Source organism: Erithacus rubecula (genome assembly GCF_903797595.1).
Source record: "Erithacus rubecula genome assembly, chromosome: Z".
Classification (NCBI taxonomy): domain Eukaryota; kingdom Metazoa; phylum Chordata; class Aves; order Passeriformes; family Muscicapidae; genus Erithacus; species Erithacus rubecula.
Genome location: NC_136661.1, coordinates 17,157,744 through 17,173,504, shown reverse-complemented (window position 1 = coordinate 17,173,504; position 15,761 = coordinate 17,157,744). Strand labels below are relative to the sequence as shown.

The 15,761-nt window shown below is 42.0% G+C and overlaps 1 protein-coding gene across 5 annotated transcripts; it reads right to left on the bottom strand.

The window, feature by feature from the left end:
• Nucleotides 1–5,447: 5,447 nt before the first annotated feature.
• On the bottom strand, nt 5,448–13,676 carry MOCS2 (molybdenum cofactor synthesis 2). Of its 5 annotated transcripts, XR_013777138.1 has the most exons (6): nt 13,542–13,676; nt 13,101–13,222; nt 10,388–10,534; nt 9,165–9,291; nt 6,645–6,768; nt 5,448–5,553 (listed from the first exon to the last, which is right to left on the bottom strand). XR_013777138.1 is itself a non-coding variant. In XM_079330226.1 (5 exons), exons 2-5 carry the CDS (start codon nt 9,283–9,285, stop codon nt 5,485–5,487), a joined length of 468 nt encoding a protein of 155 aa, XP_079186352.1. In that variant the 5' UTR covers nt 9,286–9,291; nt 10,388–10,521; the 3' UTR covers nt 5,448–5,484. The 5 variants fall into 5 exon arrangements, 4 of the variants coding, with proteins under 4 accessions (XP_079186352.1, XP_079186353.1, XP_079186354.1 ...); XM_079330226.1 differs by lacking the exons at nt 13,101–13,222; nt 13,542–13,676 and adding an exon at nt 8,135–8,288 and having other exon boundaries at nt 10,388–10,521; XM_079330227.1 differs by lacking the exons at nt 10,388–10,534; nt 13,101–13,222; nt 13,542–13,676 and adding exons at nt 8,135–8,288; nt 10,122–10,289.
• Between the last annotated feature and the right edge of the window lie 2,085 nt (nt 13,677–15,761).

Here is a 15,761-nt window from a genome sequence, read left to right as displayed (position 1 = left end):
CTACCACCTGAAAACTACACACTTTCACAGACCTTCTTATTTCCATTTTCAACACATCCATACTTTTAACAGTGGCACATAAACATTCAGGTACGCTGCCAATTTTAACACTTCAATTGAACAATATCAGATAAACCTATACTTAAGGCACAAAATTCTGTCTTTCACCAAGCCTCAATGTTTTGCAGAATTACAAAACAGATTCCTTTATACTAACTTACTTATGTGCTGGTTTGGACTGGGGCAGAGGGACATTTCTTGACAGCACTTAGTATGGAGCTGTGTTTTGGGTTTGTGCTGGAAATTGTTGATAACACAAGGATGTTTTATCTGTTACTAAGCAATGCTCACAGGTTCAAGGCCTTTTCTGCTCTTCACCCCACCTCACCAGTGAGGAGGCTGAGGGTGCATAGGAAGGTGGGAAGGGACAGAACTACCCACAGCTGACCACAGACATTTGGAGTGTTTGGTGTTTGCCTTCCCAAGCTACTGTCACATGCAGTGGAGCCCTGCTTTCCTGGAGTTGACTCTCCTGCCTGCCGAAGGGAAGTGGTGAATGCATTCCTTGTTCTGCTTTGCTTGCATGAGCAGTTTTAGTTTACCTGTTAAACTGTCTTCCATGTCAACCCACAAGACTTTGCACTTTTCCCATTCTCTCCCCCATTCCATGAGCGGCAGAGTGAGTGAATGGGTGGGTGGGGCTGAGTTGATGACTGGGGTTAAAGCACATCCAAAACTAAACTACAGCAAAAGCTTGCAAATTAAAGGCTAAAAAAAATTAAGGTATGAAAATGTATCTCAAAATCTATAGTTGACTGTCTCAATTTTTTATTGCTTGTGAAAGTAAATTAAGTGTGCATTTTCACTCAGCTTTAGAATGAGTCCAATATTTTAAGTGAACCTTTCTGTTCTCAGTTAATTGGTCAATTATTTGTATGCAATCACAGGCTTTAGTATGCTACCAGTTTTAAAAATGTACTTGCCTCTTAAAATAGTCAAAATGAAACTTTTATAAAAAGAACTGCTATAAAGATACACCAGGATGCTAATTTTTGTAACACTTGATAAAATCCGATTTTATGGTGTGTTTGTTTTTCAAAAAATAGGCCTAAGGTACTCAAAGACACTGGTAATTTATAGTCAACAGCCTAATCTGAACTCTTTTCAATCACCTTCACAGGACACTTAATTGTACCTAATGGCAATTAATGCTCAAGATTATTTTTCACAACATTTTAAGAGGAAAAGGGTAGCACTGCCTGCATTAACATACAATTTGTTAATAATTAGATTCAGCAATTCTTTCTTTTTAATGCTTCTGAAGTAACAACTGAATGTGCTACTCTATAAAACTACAATTTACTTTGAATGGCTGCGCTTAAAATGAGCAGAGGGAAAGGCTTAGCTGAAAGTTGAGCAGCCTAAAGGCTTCATTCCTGAGTGCAGCAGTGGCACTTTCATGAGCAACAGCTGAAGTGAGGACCTGTATTTGCCAGCACAGCCAGCACCTGAGTGGGCCAGGAGCTGCTGCTCCTGCTCAGCCATCCCTCGGCTGCCATCTCCTGGATAGGCACCTCATGAAACAAACCCCTTTCTCCCCCACCCCGTTACTCCATGACAATCCATCAGTTACTGTTTTCATCGTACACATCAGGCTGAGCTTCTCTTGAGAACAGAGCACAATGCTCAAAATCAGGAAAGAAAACTCTTAAAATCAATCAGTGCTGGTATATGGATGTTCGGCCAGACAAAGGGGTGGATCAGAGTATTCAAATTTTGCCAGCCAAGACTAAGGCATCTTTTCAGAAGGACAAATTATCACTCTGAAGACATGCACTTCCCTTCCAAAGACAGCCCTCATCTGGCAGATCTCTACAGGAATCACATGGTGACCCTCTGGGTCTGCAGCATTTCTTTCTGGGAACATCTCTCTGTACCAAAGCCACCAACCCAACATAGCTGGTCTCATGGAGAGGTGGCATTACCCTTCCATATGGACAAGGAAGAGAAAGAGCTGGACTCATTCCAGAAAGCTGGTCTTTCTTGTAGATGGACAGATCTGCAGCTGTCTATCATCCCACTCAATGGACCTCACCATGGACAGACAGCGGGACATTGCAAATCTTTTCTTAATACACAGTAAGACACAGCTGGGGTTGCCCCGGCCTGACAATTTGGAAACACTTCTGGGTCACTTCAGATACAGCTTAACCATTTCTTTTAGAACACAGTAATCTGCCCTTTCATGGTAATACTGCCCTAGCAGAGAGGGTAGCCCTACAGAGGGAGAGAGAACACTGAGTTCAGAGCTTGGACTTAAATTTCAGTGAGATACATTTTACCTCTAATTAGCACACCATCCCTCCCAGAGACATTTCCATTTCGCTTTTACATGCCAGCTGAAGAACCCAAAGTTACACAAGACTGATATATCATTGTTCCAGAACAAAGCAGTACTTGCCTCATGCACAGCTAGGGACAAAAAATGACATTTCATTGTCTTTACCATGGCAGCATACACACATTGTAACACTCAGCTGTGACTCAGTACAACATCTCTTCCATTCATTGTTCCTGGTCACTGTGGGGAAGTACACAATTATTCTCTCTTCTATTCTGCACCCTCCTTCCCAGCTGCATTGCTGATGGCGAAGGTGCACTTAAGGTCACTCTAGAGAAATCTTCCAGGAGACTGCAGCACTAGAAAGGCACTAAAGAGACACTACTGCAACTCAGAAATTGCCTCTGATCATGGGGTCCAAAGTAGAATTTAACTGATTTAAATATCACTGCTTTTTTGTATCAGAGCACAGCACTAGTATGGAAGCACTGCATAAGTTTTACTTCATTAACTATCCACTGAAAAACAAGTTTAATATTTATTCTTGTGAAATTAATACACTAATTAGTTGCATGGTAAAGCAAATATGGACATGGAGAAATGAACACCAAATATGAAAAAGTTCATGTATTTCTTTCTAAAGTGAAAAATTATTCTTTCATAGAGCAAGTGACTATGCTCACTATTCTGTACAATTCCCGGTAAAAATTACATTCAAACAGCAGAAGGCTTCTCTCCAACCTCCAAACAAAGGGAAACTCAGTCTTGTACTTGACCAGCTCTGCCTAGATAATAGGGCCCACATGGTTTGTAGTATCTGCAAGCACGCAAGGAGCAGCTGGTGTCCTGCAGAGGAAGGACTGACTTCCACTGAGGAAAGTGTATCAGTAAGCTAATAAGCACAGTTAAACTACGTTTCTGCCTGAAGCTGTATATTTCCTTACAAATTACTTAATTCAAATATAGTAACCAAGTATTAAAGTGATTAAAATCCCTGCAGGAAAAAAAGATCATCATTCCTCATTTTACTTTGTGCAGCCAGAAGTTGCTAGTAGATTTTTGCTGCAGACACAAGAAAATGGAATATACAGCTGAAGCTTCACTAGTGTGCGATATAATGATTCCAAAGACTGGTTTGGGTTGGAAGGGACCTTACAAATCATCTACTTGCAACCATCCTGCTACAGGCTGGAACACCTTCCACTAGAACAGGTTGCTCAGTGTCCCATCCAGCCTGGCCTTGAACACTTCCAGGAATGGGGCATCCACAGCTTCTCTGGCCAACCTGTGCCAGTGCCTCACCACTCTCACAGTAAAGAATTTCTTCCTAATATCAGATCTAAACCCATCCTCATTTCAGATTAAAACCATTTCCCCTTGTCCTATCACTACATGTTGTTGTGAAAATTCCACCTCCAAACTTCTTGTAAGCCTGCTTTAGGTACTGAAAGGTGAGGTAATGTTTCCCTGGAGCCTTCTGCAAGCTGAACAACCCCAGCTCTCAGCCTGTCTTCATAGGAGAGGTGTTCCAGTTCTCTGATGAACTTAATGGCCCTCCTCTGTACTCATTCCAACAAAACTACCTCCTTCTTGTGTTGGGGGCTCCAGAACCAGAGGCAGTGTAGTGGGGTCTCCTGAGCATACAGCAGAGGAGCAGATTCACATCTTTTGACCTGCTGGCCCTGCTACTTTTGATTCAGCCCAGGACAGAGCCAGCTTTCTGGGTTGCAAGTGCACATTGCCAGCTCATATTGAGCTTTTTGTTCACAAACACCTTCAAAAGTGGGAGTAGTCTTCATCCATTCTCCCTCCAGCTTGTACTTGTGATTGAGATTGCCCTGACTCAGGAGTATGACTTTCCACCTGGATTATAAGCCACTATATATGATATAGGAACATATATATGAGCAACTGAGCAAATAATTTAGTGTTCCTTATTTCCCTTTACTTGTATCTACCTTGTCTACACTGATAATGATGACTAGATAAAACTGCCTCTCAGCATTAGAAGAAATGCTGTACACAATGGGACTTCAAACTCTTAGCATCTAAATACTACCATGGCACAGTAGAATAACAAATAAAATTACCTTGCTCGGACAGGTAACCCACTCTTTCCAGTGAAACCCAGCCATATTATGTCAGTTCATTTAACTAGTTTTCAAAACAGTAACTAGAGAAAAACTGACATTAAGATTAAATCTCAAATGAATATAAATACATATAGGAATTGCAGTGAGTTCAATAAACTCCCTTTTCTTTGAAAAATTACTCAATTTGATGACATTTAATCCCTACACATATGAAGTCCAATTACTGAAACTAATTACACTATAGTTGTGTATTTGTAATAATAGCTGGTTTGGGTTCTTTTTCCTGCAGCATCACACAACTACACTACCAAAAGTCACCTTTGAAATTTTGTCTAGGCATCACTAAGTAGATACAGGTTGATGTGTTATTGCTGAAGCTGTTTTGCTGGTAGAGTATTTAGCTTTAACTTTGAATCAATCTCTATCCATATTTTTTTTTAATGCAATGGACTTGTAATATCAGCTGCACAGTAAAAATCTTTCTGTGAGACAGATACTGGAGCATAAGCACTACTTAAAAGTTAGTAACTCTGGGGTATAGTTCCTATTTTCTTTTCTGTCTGTACTAAAATAGTTAATCTACTTCAAGTAGCTTTCACATTACAAGGATGTCAACATAGCATAAAGCTTGTAAACTAAGTCTGTAGTCTTATAAAATTAAACCTCTCTGAACTTCAAGATTAAAAAAAAAAATGCAATTGTCCTGTGGTGACCTCCCATACAGAGAGAGAGAGCACAGACTACCAAGGTAAAAGCATTAAAACAGTATTTATCACAGAGTAGTCTAAACACCTTGCAAAAAAGAATTTTAGGGAAGATTCCTTAAAAACTGACTCCATGTAAAAATGCATGAAAAGGCAATTCCAAAGGAGAGTCAAGAACACCTAAAACCCTTCATAAATCCTCACTCATTTCGCTCAGTTCAAATTAAATTATTGAGATTGAAATATCTATTAGAACTATTTAGAAACATAGAGATTCTCAGTAAAAACTCAGAGAAAGAGTAACACTCATTAGGAAGAGTAACACTTTATTTTCAAAAGAGCACAATTATTTTTCTGAATTTGCCCAAAAGCATTCCTTGTTTTCTTTCCAAGAATATTCATCCTCATAAATCTCCTGTAATATAAACAAAGAATGGGAAATATTGTGAGTCTGCTACATACAGCTAAAAACCAGGCCAAATAACTCAATAGCTATCCCACCATTATTTACTGATCACAACAGGACTGCACAGCACTTGGCTGGCAAGCAGAAGAGAGGGTAGCTCCCTTAGAACATACGGACTTGGATGAACCTCAGGCTGACCCCCACTGAATTTAAAAGGGCCGACCTATGCTGAAGTCAATTCAACAAAGAGATCTAGAAGAAATTATGTAACAGCTGCAGAGTACACAGCTTGCATGCTGCTACATTAACCATCATTTTGAGACAAGAATTTAGATATAACAAAATGTCAATATTAAAATATAAATTACATTAATACACAATAGATTTTAAGGACAGACTGGTTTACCCAGCTGCAGTCCAGTCCTAAGCAGGCAAATTCTGAGTCCCTGATTATTCATTCTGAGAGAACTTCCATCTCCTCAAGGTGAAAAGTGGAGCAATAGGGAGAATATCACTGTTAACCATATGCCAAGTTCTGCCAGGGAGAGAAGGCAGAAATAATGCTTATTAGTCATATGCAACACTGAAGTTATACAATGAGGTTCCTTCTAGACTTGGGCTGGTTTCTCTGCACACTGTGGGGTGCCTATACTAGCTTTGGGTCTTCTGCTCATCCCTTCACTGTGTGCCATTGCTTAGTGCTTCATGCTTTCTCATGGCTACAGCGATGAGGGGAAAAGAGAAAAGCAAGAAATGCTCTTTTTACTTGCAAACTGCCATGCTGTCCAAAGCACAGTTGACTCAAATTCTTCCACAAGCTTGTGCAGAGCTGAGTTTTGCTACTCAAAGCAGGAGAGCTCAGGCCTCCTTCGCTTTCACCCTAGGATGGCTTCAAAATAAAGAGAATCTAGATGGTTCAGGTACAGGAGAACCTTCCAGATGCTCTACCTGCCACATATGGGCCTGGCTATGATAGAGGAAACTCACTGGTGTTAGACACTGACACCCATCAGGAGCAGCTGCTGCCTATAATGCTGCCAAGGCAGCCCAGATGCCTAAGACTAGCATAGGCCTAAATTTGATTTTGTCCCCAAACATACCTTTTTCCATATTGGGACAGATGCTTTTAAGGTATTGATGCAGTACGTTACAGCTTCAAGGGATTCCACTCTGTGTGGAGAGGAGACTGCAATAATTACACTTGCTTCAGTTATTGGAACCACACTAGGGAGAGAAGACGAACAACAGCAGCTTTAGCTAACACTCAACATCAAGAGCACCCAAAAGTTGTAGCCATGTCACGTCAGTATTCTGGCCACATGCTCTCCTGACTCATTCATACTGAGCAAGTGTCAAACCACATCCAAAACATTATACACTTTTTAAAAGAAAGAAAACCACAACCAAAATCAGTACCAGATGTTAGAATTCCACACTTTAGAATAAATAAACCCACCAGACATAGGCTTTTTTCTTCCATTCTTTCTTTTTATAAAATTAAGCCTATGGAATTAAGAAGGGGAAATTGTTAACTTGTAACAATGCATAGGAAATTCACTGGAAGCTGGCTTAATAAGAACAATAACAAGTTGGAACAGCCAGTTCTTATCTAAAAACCTAAGAAATCATTTCAGTTTGCACAAGAATTTGCGAAAGAATAAATTAAGTGCCTCACACTATGCAGATTTTGCAATTAAACCAAATTTTTGATGAATTCTGATTTTAGATTCTGAAGTTTCCTACTTGGTGAGTTGTGTTAAACTCAACAGAAGCACAAGGTTCTGTGTTTCTCCTTGCAATTGCAGCATTCCCAAAATCTTTCTCCAAATCCTCCCTCTATAGTAAGACTCCTTCACACTTCCATAGGAAGAAATCTCAGCCTAAATGCTGCCCTCATGACAGCCACTCTCTCTATTCACTATAGAGGAAATCAAGTGAAATTACCCCTCAGGCCTTGTATCTTACTTACACTTTGTAATCACATTCCAAGTTCCTTCAGGATTTCTGAAAATCCTGCTAGTGAAAAAACTTCCCTGGACTGTGAAGGCCCAAGAGGATGTCAGATACTAGTGTTCCATGTTTTGAATCAAAAGCAAAATGCTTATCCAAGACTCAAGGAACAACAGAAAGATCTCCCACAATACTATGCCCCATAGCCTAAACTTTCAGACTTTTTATAGCATAAAGAGACTTAAATCTGACAATAAGAATGTTCTGCAACCCCTCAAAAGGAGAGAGAAGAAAAAATGAAGTGCTGCCAACTGCACACCTTTTAAAAATAAAGAGCAAAATAAATCAACAGCGTCCCCTTCCCTAGAGTGAAATATCTCCACACTTTCAAAACATCACATCAGCATCAAAGATCCTGCCAACCTAAGTGTGGACTCCAGCAAACCATACCAACAAATACATTTTTGAAAATAAAATTTTTGAAACTTAGCTCCAGAGCAAGAGCTTGATCCTGCAGCCAGCTTCACTGCAATATGGTTTCTAAACACTCCTACAGGTTCTGCAACTATGTAAGCACAGCCATGCACGAGACAAGGATTGATACTCCAGTTGCAGAAGAATGGGGTCTGGACATACATACCCAAGTCTGTGGTGTACTGCAATATGTTTGACTGAAGGCCATTTCTGTCTAACATATCTGCAGATTTTCTTTATTTCAGTCTCTGCCATTGAAGAATATGCTTCGTATTCTAAGTGAATTACTTTTCTTCCTTTAAAATTATTTCTTGTAGTACCTAAAAAAAAAAGATTTATCATCTAAAAGCACTGAGTAAATGAATACATATTGTACCTCTATAATACACATATTATATATTATATTACATTATATTATATTATATTAATACGGAGAAAAAACCCAGGATCTCTTGCTGTGGTCAAGGTCAGTACTGTACGAATATAAAAAACCTCCCCTAATCATGGCTGCATAATTAGACTATTTGCACAAGATAAATCTTTACTATAAAAGGACGAATTCAGTCTACACATTACACACATCTACAGCCCATAATGTCCAAGGCTGGGACATTTTCTGTGGTAACTGCTAAGGTGCTATTATCACATTTGCCCATGTAATTTTTAAATGCCCCACATTTAGGATCCTAGTAGTACTTAAGGTTTAAGCACAAAGCAGTTGCATATGCATGCCATATACAATAAGAACAGGACAGAACTACCAGCCTGACCTTCACCAGCCCATTGGTAGAATACTACCTTGCTTTCAACCAAGACCTGAGTTACAGGACCTCACGTAAAAGTGTGGACATACGATCAGCACAGCCACAATATTCCATTTCCCATCCTGAACAAGTTTTATCCCAGGGAACAGGCGAACAATTCCTGGGCAGTTCTGTACTCTAGAGCTGCTCTTCTGTTCAGTCCTACAATAGCAATAACAGCTAGAATGCTTCGTGCCACTTTAGCCCACTGCAGCTATTTAAGAGCTGCCATGGTCTTGCTCTAATAATTAAGAACCTGTTTTCTAAACCTCCTGTCCTCAGAGCAGGAACTCACTTATTTGAGAACTACAAGTCTGGGATGGGGACAACCTAGGCTCCATTTATTAGACTATTAACATATCCAGAGACTTAACTCCCAAATATTAAACTCACCAATGAACAGAGACACTGCGCCACAGGATGGTGAAACGACCAGCTCTGACACTTCATCTACAGAGAGCTTTTCAGACTTGAGCTTGATAAAATCTTTGGGCACATCTTCACTTTCTTCCATATCGCACTAGAAAAATGGAAACCAAACAGACTCTGTTGCTATTCCTGGAGATAGTAGCACCAGTCAACTGCTTTCCAGTGCTGATGCCTCAATTTATGCACAACATAGGCACTATCTATTTGCCCAAGAGACTAGTCTATATGTGAAATTCATTTCTCAGCAGCCTCGCTGAAAGAACATTAACTGCAAGTAACAAACAATGACTTGGTTTTATTGTATACACATTTCTTTCTGATAAGGAAAGCCTGGTACAGTGGTATGAAACTATAATTAGCCCAAGGCCCTGGTTTAACAGTACTCTCAATCAGCCCTGTATAGTGCTGGTAAATCTGTGGTGATATTGTCAGTCTCTCCTACTTATCTTATAAAATCAAATAGTTTAAAACAGCGATTCCTGGTAAACATGGATTAGAGTTTTAATCCTAAAGTTGAGTTGAGAATGTTCTCCAGGACATTCAGGATGTCATATCAGTCTGTTACAGAGACACAAGGAGACAATTCTAACTTTTCTGAGTAGAAACCAGTCATCATATCACCAAAGAATAGGAAGTGTTTTGATCAGCAGCAGTGGAACAAGCTGCAGTGAATAGATGGACTGGCACTGAAAAGCACACAAAGAACTGAAGCTGTTCTAAGGACAGCTTTTTAACTGCAACAAACTAACAAAATTTCTAAGCAGCAGTCAATTATTTTTACTACATCATCTTTTCTATTAATAAGTGGCAGGAACATTTTCATTATTATCTTATTTAGGCAAGCCAAGTTTCCATTGGTAGGAAGAAACAACCAGGAAACATTTACAAGACCTAAAACCCAGATTCAAAGCAATGCCTGACCTCTCTGGCAAGTGTCTTCCATTTACTGCAAACGTGTAAATCATTTACTCGTGCACTGGCTTATAGTTTCTGCTCAGCACAACTGCACTCTCCAGATGGAAACACAAGTTGGGTTCTCTCAAAAGAGTACTGGGGTGGAGGGAGAGAATTGCAATCGCATCTTCGGACCTAAACAAGAAAAGGTTCTTGTAACATCAGACAGAATAATGAGGTATTTTAGCACAGGATTACACTCCACAGGAAGCCAGGCAGTAAGTGAGACCTACCAAACAGAACCAGAGCAGGTTCAGCCCCCACTAATTGGTGGGATGATGGCAACCTCGTCTCCAGGCTGCAGCACCAGGACCTGGTCTCCAAGAAGCACGTACTCCTGCCGAACAGCAAATACCACTTGATCCCGGATGACAGCAAGCCTGAGGAGGATTGGCAAGAGCACAAATAGGTTTCCAAACAATGTTTGCATTTAACCATGAGATTTCATTAAACAGCAAACTGGCACATATTCTATGGCAGCTAAGGTAAAAAACACTGAGACTTTGCTTCCAAGACACTGACAAAAATACAACAAACATCCACCTTCTAATCTTGCATTTTCTTGTAATGGCTAACAAGAAATGAGATCAATATTATTTTTAGAAATCAGGAATTGGATTTGTGATAGGCCTTTATCAGAACAAACCAATGCATACCAGACTCACTGCAGAAGCAAACAACAAAAAACCTGGTAACTCAAGAGGCAGCAACCATCCAATTTGGGATTAGAAGGAAATACTATCTTCATGCAGTGTGACTGGACTGGAGCAATTTTCTTATACACCAAAAACCATTATGGTATGCTGTTCATGAGATTTCATGAAGATTCAGTGGTCATAGATTTGCTCTTATTGTGTATGTTCAGACTTTATGAGACTTTGGATCTTTTGTACTCACAGGTCTAAAATCTACTATTGATAAGGAGTGGCCACAGAACTAAGAGAACAGATGTAATGTGTCTTTTGGAAGATTATCCACATATTTTTTTTACATGATACAGATTTATTTATTGCTGTGAGAGTCCATAGCATTGGATATCATGAGGCAGGGAATCATTTCCATGAATAAGTGCAATTACATAGCAAGCATGAGGTCCATAGCAGAAAAAAAAAAATTGCATTTTACTTCAGATGGTGCAGGCATGATAACAGTTCTTGTTTGAGACTACAAAATCTGGCCCAGCCAGCTCAGCAGTATTGCTCAGAAACAAGTAAGCAGACCAAAAGGGTAGGAGTAAAAATCATCTTGTTTCCTACCAGCCAGATAGACAAAGTAGCCAAGGCACAGGCTGAGCAAAACACAGTAGCACTGATTCAGAGAACAGACTGAAGGGAGGGATTGTATGAAAGCAAAGCAAGCCACTAAAGAACTGTGCACAACCATGAAACTGAAGTGCCCATTAGAAGGACGAGCTCTAATTAAAGTCCCTTGCAAGCTAATTAGTTGGGGAAAATGGGTGGAACAGAAAAGCACTGTCAAGTACGCTCAAGCTGCAATTTGAATATCCATTAGCAATGTGAATAGAAGTCTGTGGTCAGTGCCCTACAATTATATTGAGTTTTTCCAGAAATGCTAGGAACAGAAGCATTTTTCAAGAAGGCCACTATGAAGTAACTGCAAATGCAAATTGTACTGCCCCAAGTCATCATTCATAAAAGGACAAAGTCGACAAATTTCGGCAAAACGACCAATGGTGCTGCTGCTGCTTCTGACATAGACAAAAAGGCTGCAAAGTAAAATACACACATTCTCTACTGCCTCTCGCACCCAAACACACTATTTCAATTCTCTGTAAAGAAAAGGTCCCTGGCCCAGCGTTTTGTGAAGAGTTTCTCACGTGGTAACAGGTACCAGTAGTTAAATAGCCCATAAAGAAAGGTTGTGCCTAAAGGAAGACTTGGACACCTAAGTCCAAAGTTATGGAAATTGCAGAGCACTGAGCACTAAATCCTGAGGACCACAACCTCTCTTATAACCAACTTATTTTTTTTACCCCCTTCAATCCCTCCAAAATAGTGTTGCAGCTTTGTCCATCAGACTTGCTCTTGACAGGACTGAGCACCTTCCCTTAGGTTTAAACAGAGGGGCCATTTCTATTGACACCCCCTAGAGCACCAAAGCAACACCAATGCCCTTAGAGCAGACACAGTGCTTTCTCAGGACCAGATTCCTTATGAAATGCAATCAGCAGTGGTGTGGGCCTTGTTCAGAGGACTGAAGTGGCTGAACATATTTGCTGTGTGAGGGCTGAGTGCATGGAAGCCTGTGGGGACTTCAGTTCCCCTCCTGACCTGCCTTGCATAGCTGCTCAGACCAATGGCTTACAGTACAGTTAATCACAGAATCAATTAAGTTTGAAAAGCACTCTGAGACCATCAAGTTCAACCTATGACTGAACACCACCATATCCACCAGACCATGGCACAAAGTCCAGTCTTTCCTTAAAAACCTTCAAGGACAGTGACCCTGACCCTGTAACCTCCCTAGACAGCCCATTCCAATGTCTAAACATCCTTTTAATGAGAAACGTCTTCCTAATGTCTAACCTAAGCAATTGGAAACACCTGCCTACTATCATTTATTACTTATTCATTGTCCTGGCTGTGTTTGATCCCTCATTGCAACATCTCACCTTCCCCACATGGTAGTTTTCAGGTTAAAACACCAGAGCCCTCCTGGGTAATGGTGGTTTTTTGGCCCAGTTTTGAGTACATTTCCTGCACCTGGGCTTTCCTTATGTATACATAAAGTTATAATGCTCCCAGCTGTACGAAACACTTGGTGCAGGTTACCAAAATAAGGTAACAACACTAGCTTTGTGCTGTCGGAGTACTGCCATGTGTTCCAGTTCAATGCTGAACACCGAATTTGTATTTAAAAAAAAAAAAAATTAAAAAAAATGCAACCAGGTTTGTTTGTGCACCTCAAGCGCAACTTGCCGCATACCTGGGGTGGACCTTGACGATCTCCTCCCAGAGCTGCAGAGAGGTGATCTCCCGTGGCACCGAGAGGGTCTCGCAGCGCAGCCCCGCCAGCTCCGCGCTCCTGGCGAAGTAGAGCACCGAGACCTGCCCGGGAACCAACAGCGCTCAGGGGCGCGGCCTGCCCAGAAACCGCTCCCAACACACCAGCACACTGCTGCCGCAAACACAGCGACAAGAAAAGCTTTCCCACGCTTTTCTCGATGCCGATCGGCTCTGCCGCGTCTCTCCTGTCCCAGCTGCCAGGACAGCGGGGAGAAGGCGGCGGGCGGTGAGTGACCGCGGATCCGCGCCCGCCGCCCAGGCCGCTCCCGCCCCCCACCGGGGCCAGGGGCAGCCGGAGCCCCGCCGCCCTGCCCGGCACCGGCCGGACCGGCCCCGGGGCTCGCCGGCAGGTCTCACCTACCTGGCAGCGCATGGAGCCGCCGTCCCGGGGCGAGCTGCCCTCCGCCGCGGGCCCACGGCGGCGCCTGCGCCCGGGCGAGCGGGCCGGGCCCGGACCGCCCCCTGCGGCCTGGCCGGGAGCGCCGCGGGCCCGCTGCCGCCGGGCGGGAGAGGCCGCGCTTGCCCCAAAACTCACGGTGCAGTGTTGGGGACGGATTTGTGAATAGCGCCGGGTAAAGGGACTCGCAGCCCCACACACATCGAGATTGCAGATATTCGTAAACATTACGCGTCCACAGGCTTGCACGTGTTAAACATCTACTGAATGCACAGGGCAGGTATAGTTGGCGTGTAAAAGCCACGGATCCGTTTCAATGCTGAGGCAGGATTTCAGGATTAGGGCCTGTTTCACCTCTGCCTGCAGCAGCTGAGCGTGGAAGGACCGCAGGGTGGGAGAGCGCCAGGGTTATTTCTGTAGTGTTTGTCTGGTGACACTCACAACCTCAGGAAGTAATGGAGGAGCTCCTCCAAACAAACCAGGGGTAAGTCCACAGTCGTTACCAGTGTGCAGAAATCACACTGCCAAAGGCCATTGTCCAGAAACGAGACAGAGAAGTCCTGCAGAAATCAACTTTGACAAAGCTAGGGAGACCTCACAGGGCCATACCGACCTAGGGTCTCTCCAGCTTTTCACAGCCACAGCCTCCATTTATTCTGAACACCCTCCTACTTTTCCCACTGGTTGAGGTATTAGGAAGATAAAATTTTCAGATCCACATACTACATATCTCCCCTCTGACATGTACCCCCACACCCATTCTTCCAGAACCTGATTGGTTCTTTCAGGTTATCAAGTAGTCTGCACCAAGACATGCACACTCATTTCTCCTATTATCAGTGTCATAGAGTTTATGGTTAGTAATTGTGTTTTGGACTTTTAATTGTTTAGATTGGAAAAGACCTCTGAGATCATTGAGTCCAATTCTTACCCCAGCACCACTGTGTTCACCACTAGACCATATCCGGGTGCTACATCCACAGATTTTTTGAATCCTTTTAAGGGTCAGTTGATTGCACCACTTTCCTTAGCAGCCTGTTTCAATGCCTGATCACTCTTTCAGTGAAGTAATTGTTCCTCATATGCAAACTGAACCTCCTCGGGTGCAACTTGAGGCCATTTGCTCTTGTACTGTTGCTTATTACTTGGGAGAAGACATTGACCCTCACCTGGCCACACCCTTCTTTCAAGCAGTTGTAGAGAGTGACAAGGTCACCCCTGAGCCTCCTTTTCTCCAGGATAAACACCCCCAGCCCCCTCAGCTGCTCCTCACAGGACTTGTGCTCCACACCCATGACCAGCTCTGTTACCCTTCTCCGGACAAGAACATCAATCCTTGCTGGATGGAATACTGTCAGGGAAAAAAAAGAAAAAGAAAAAAAGCCCTCAAGTGAAGAACTAAAAAGATGTCTGAGAAAGGAAACAGACCTTTCTGCGTAATGATTCTTGCCTCTGCATTGCAAACACAATGGAAGTTAAACTGATTACGTTTTCCAAAAAGTGTGTGATAGAAACACAATCATTTCTGCAGAGCAATTGTATTGTACCAGTTATCCAGTACATTGTGTCTTAATCCTTCACTGTGAGGAACAAATAAGTTACTTTTTAAAACTCTGTTCTTTTGTGAATGATTAACTAGTGTTACAAATTGAACTCTCCTAAACACAGTGTGTGTCAAGTGAAGAAAAAATAATTGCTTTCTTTTTTCCCTGGGCTGAGTAATTTTGGATCTATGCATCTCAAATGGAATAAATCACTTCGACATGGTGTGTATGACCCAGCCAGTAGCTAGCAAGTGGATGGTACATTTTTCCCATGCAAAACATGTACCATAGGTGTTAGAGTGAAGTGGGGGAGTACTAGTCTCAGCTGGAGAAAATTAGCCCAGAAAACAGTGAGCTTTGAAGGATTTGTATGTACATTTAGGATTAAGGCAACTATGGAATAAGGAGGGAAGGGTTACTGGCAGTGAATTTCTGGATTTTCATTCTTAGAGCTCCAAGAGATAACTCACCTAAACCAACTCTTGAATATTTTTCAAAGGATGGATTAGTCTTCATCTCTGCATTGTACGATTTAGTTACAGGCAGATTATGTGCCTAGAAAGCAGAGGAATAGAGTATAATCTGTGATTTATGATCTATTAACTATGTTCTAGAACAGCTAAGAAATAGCTAGAAGTTC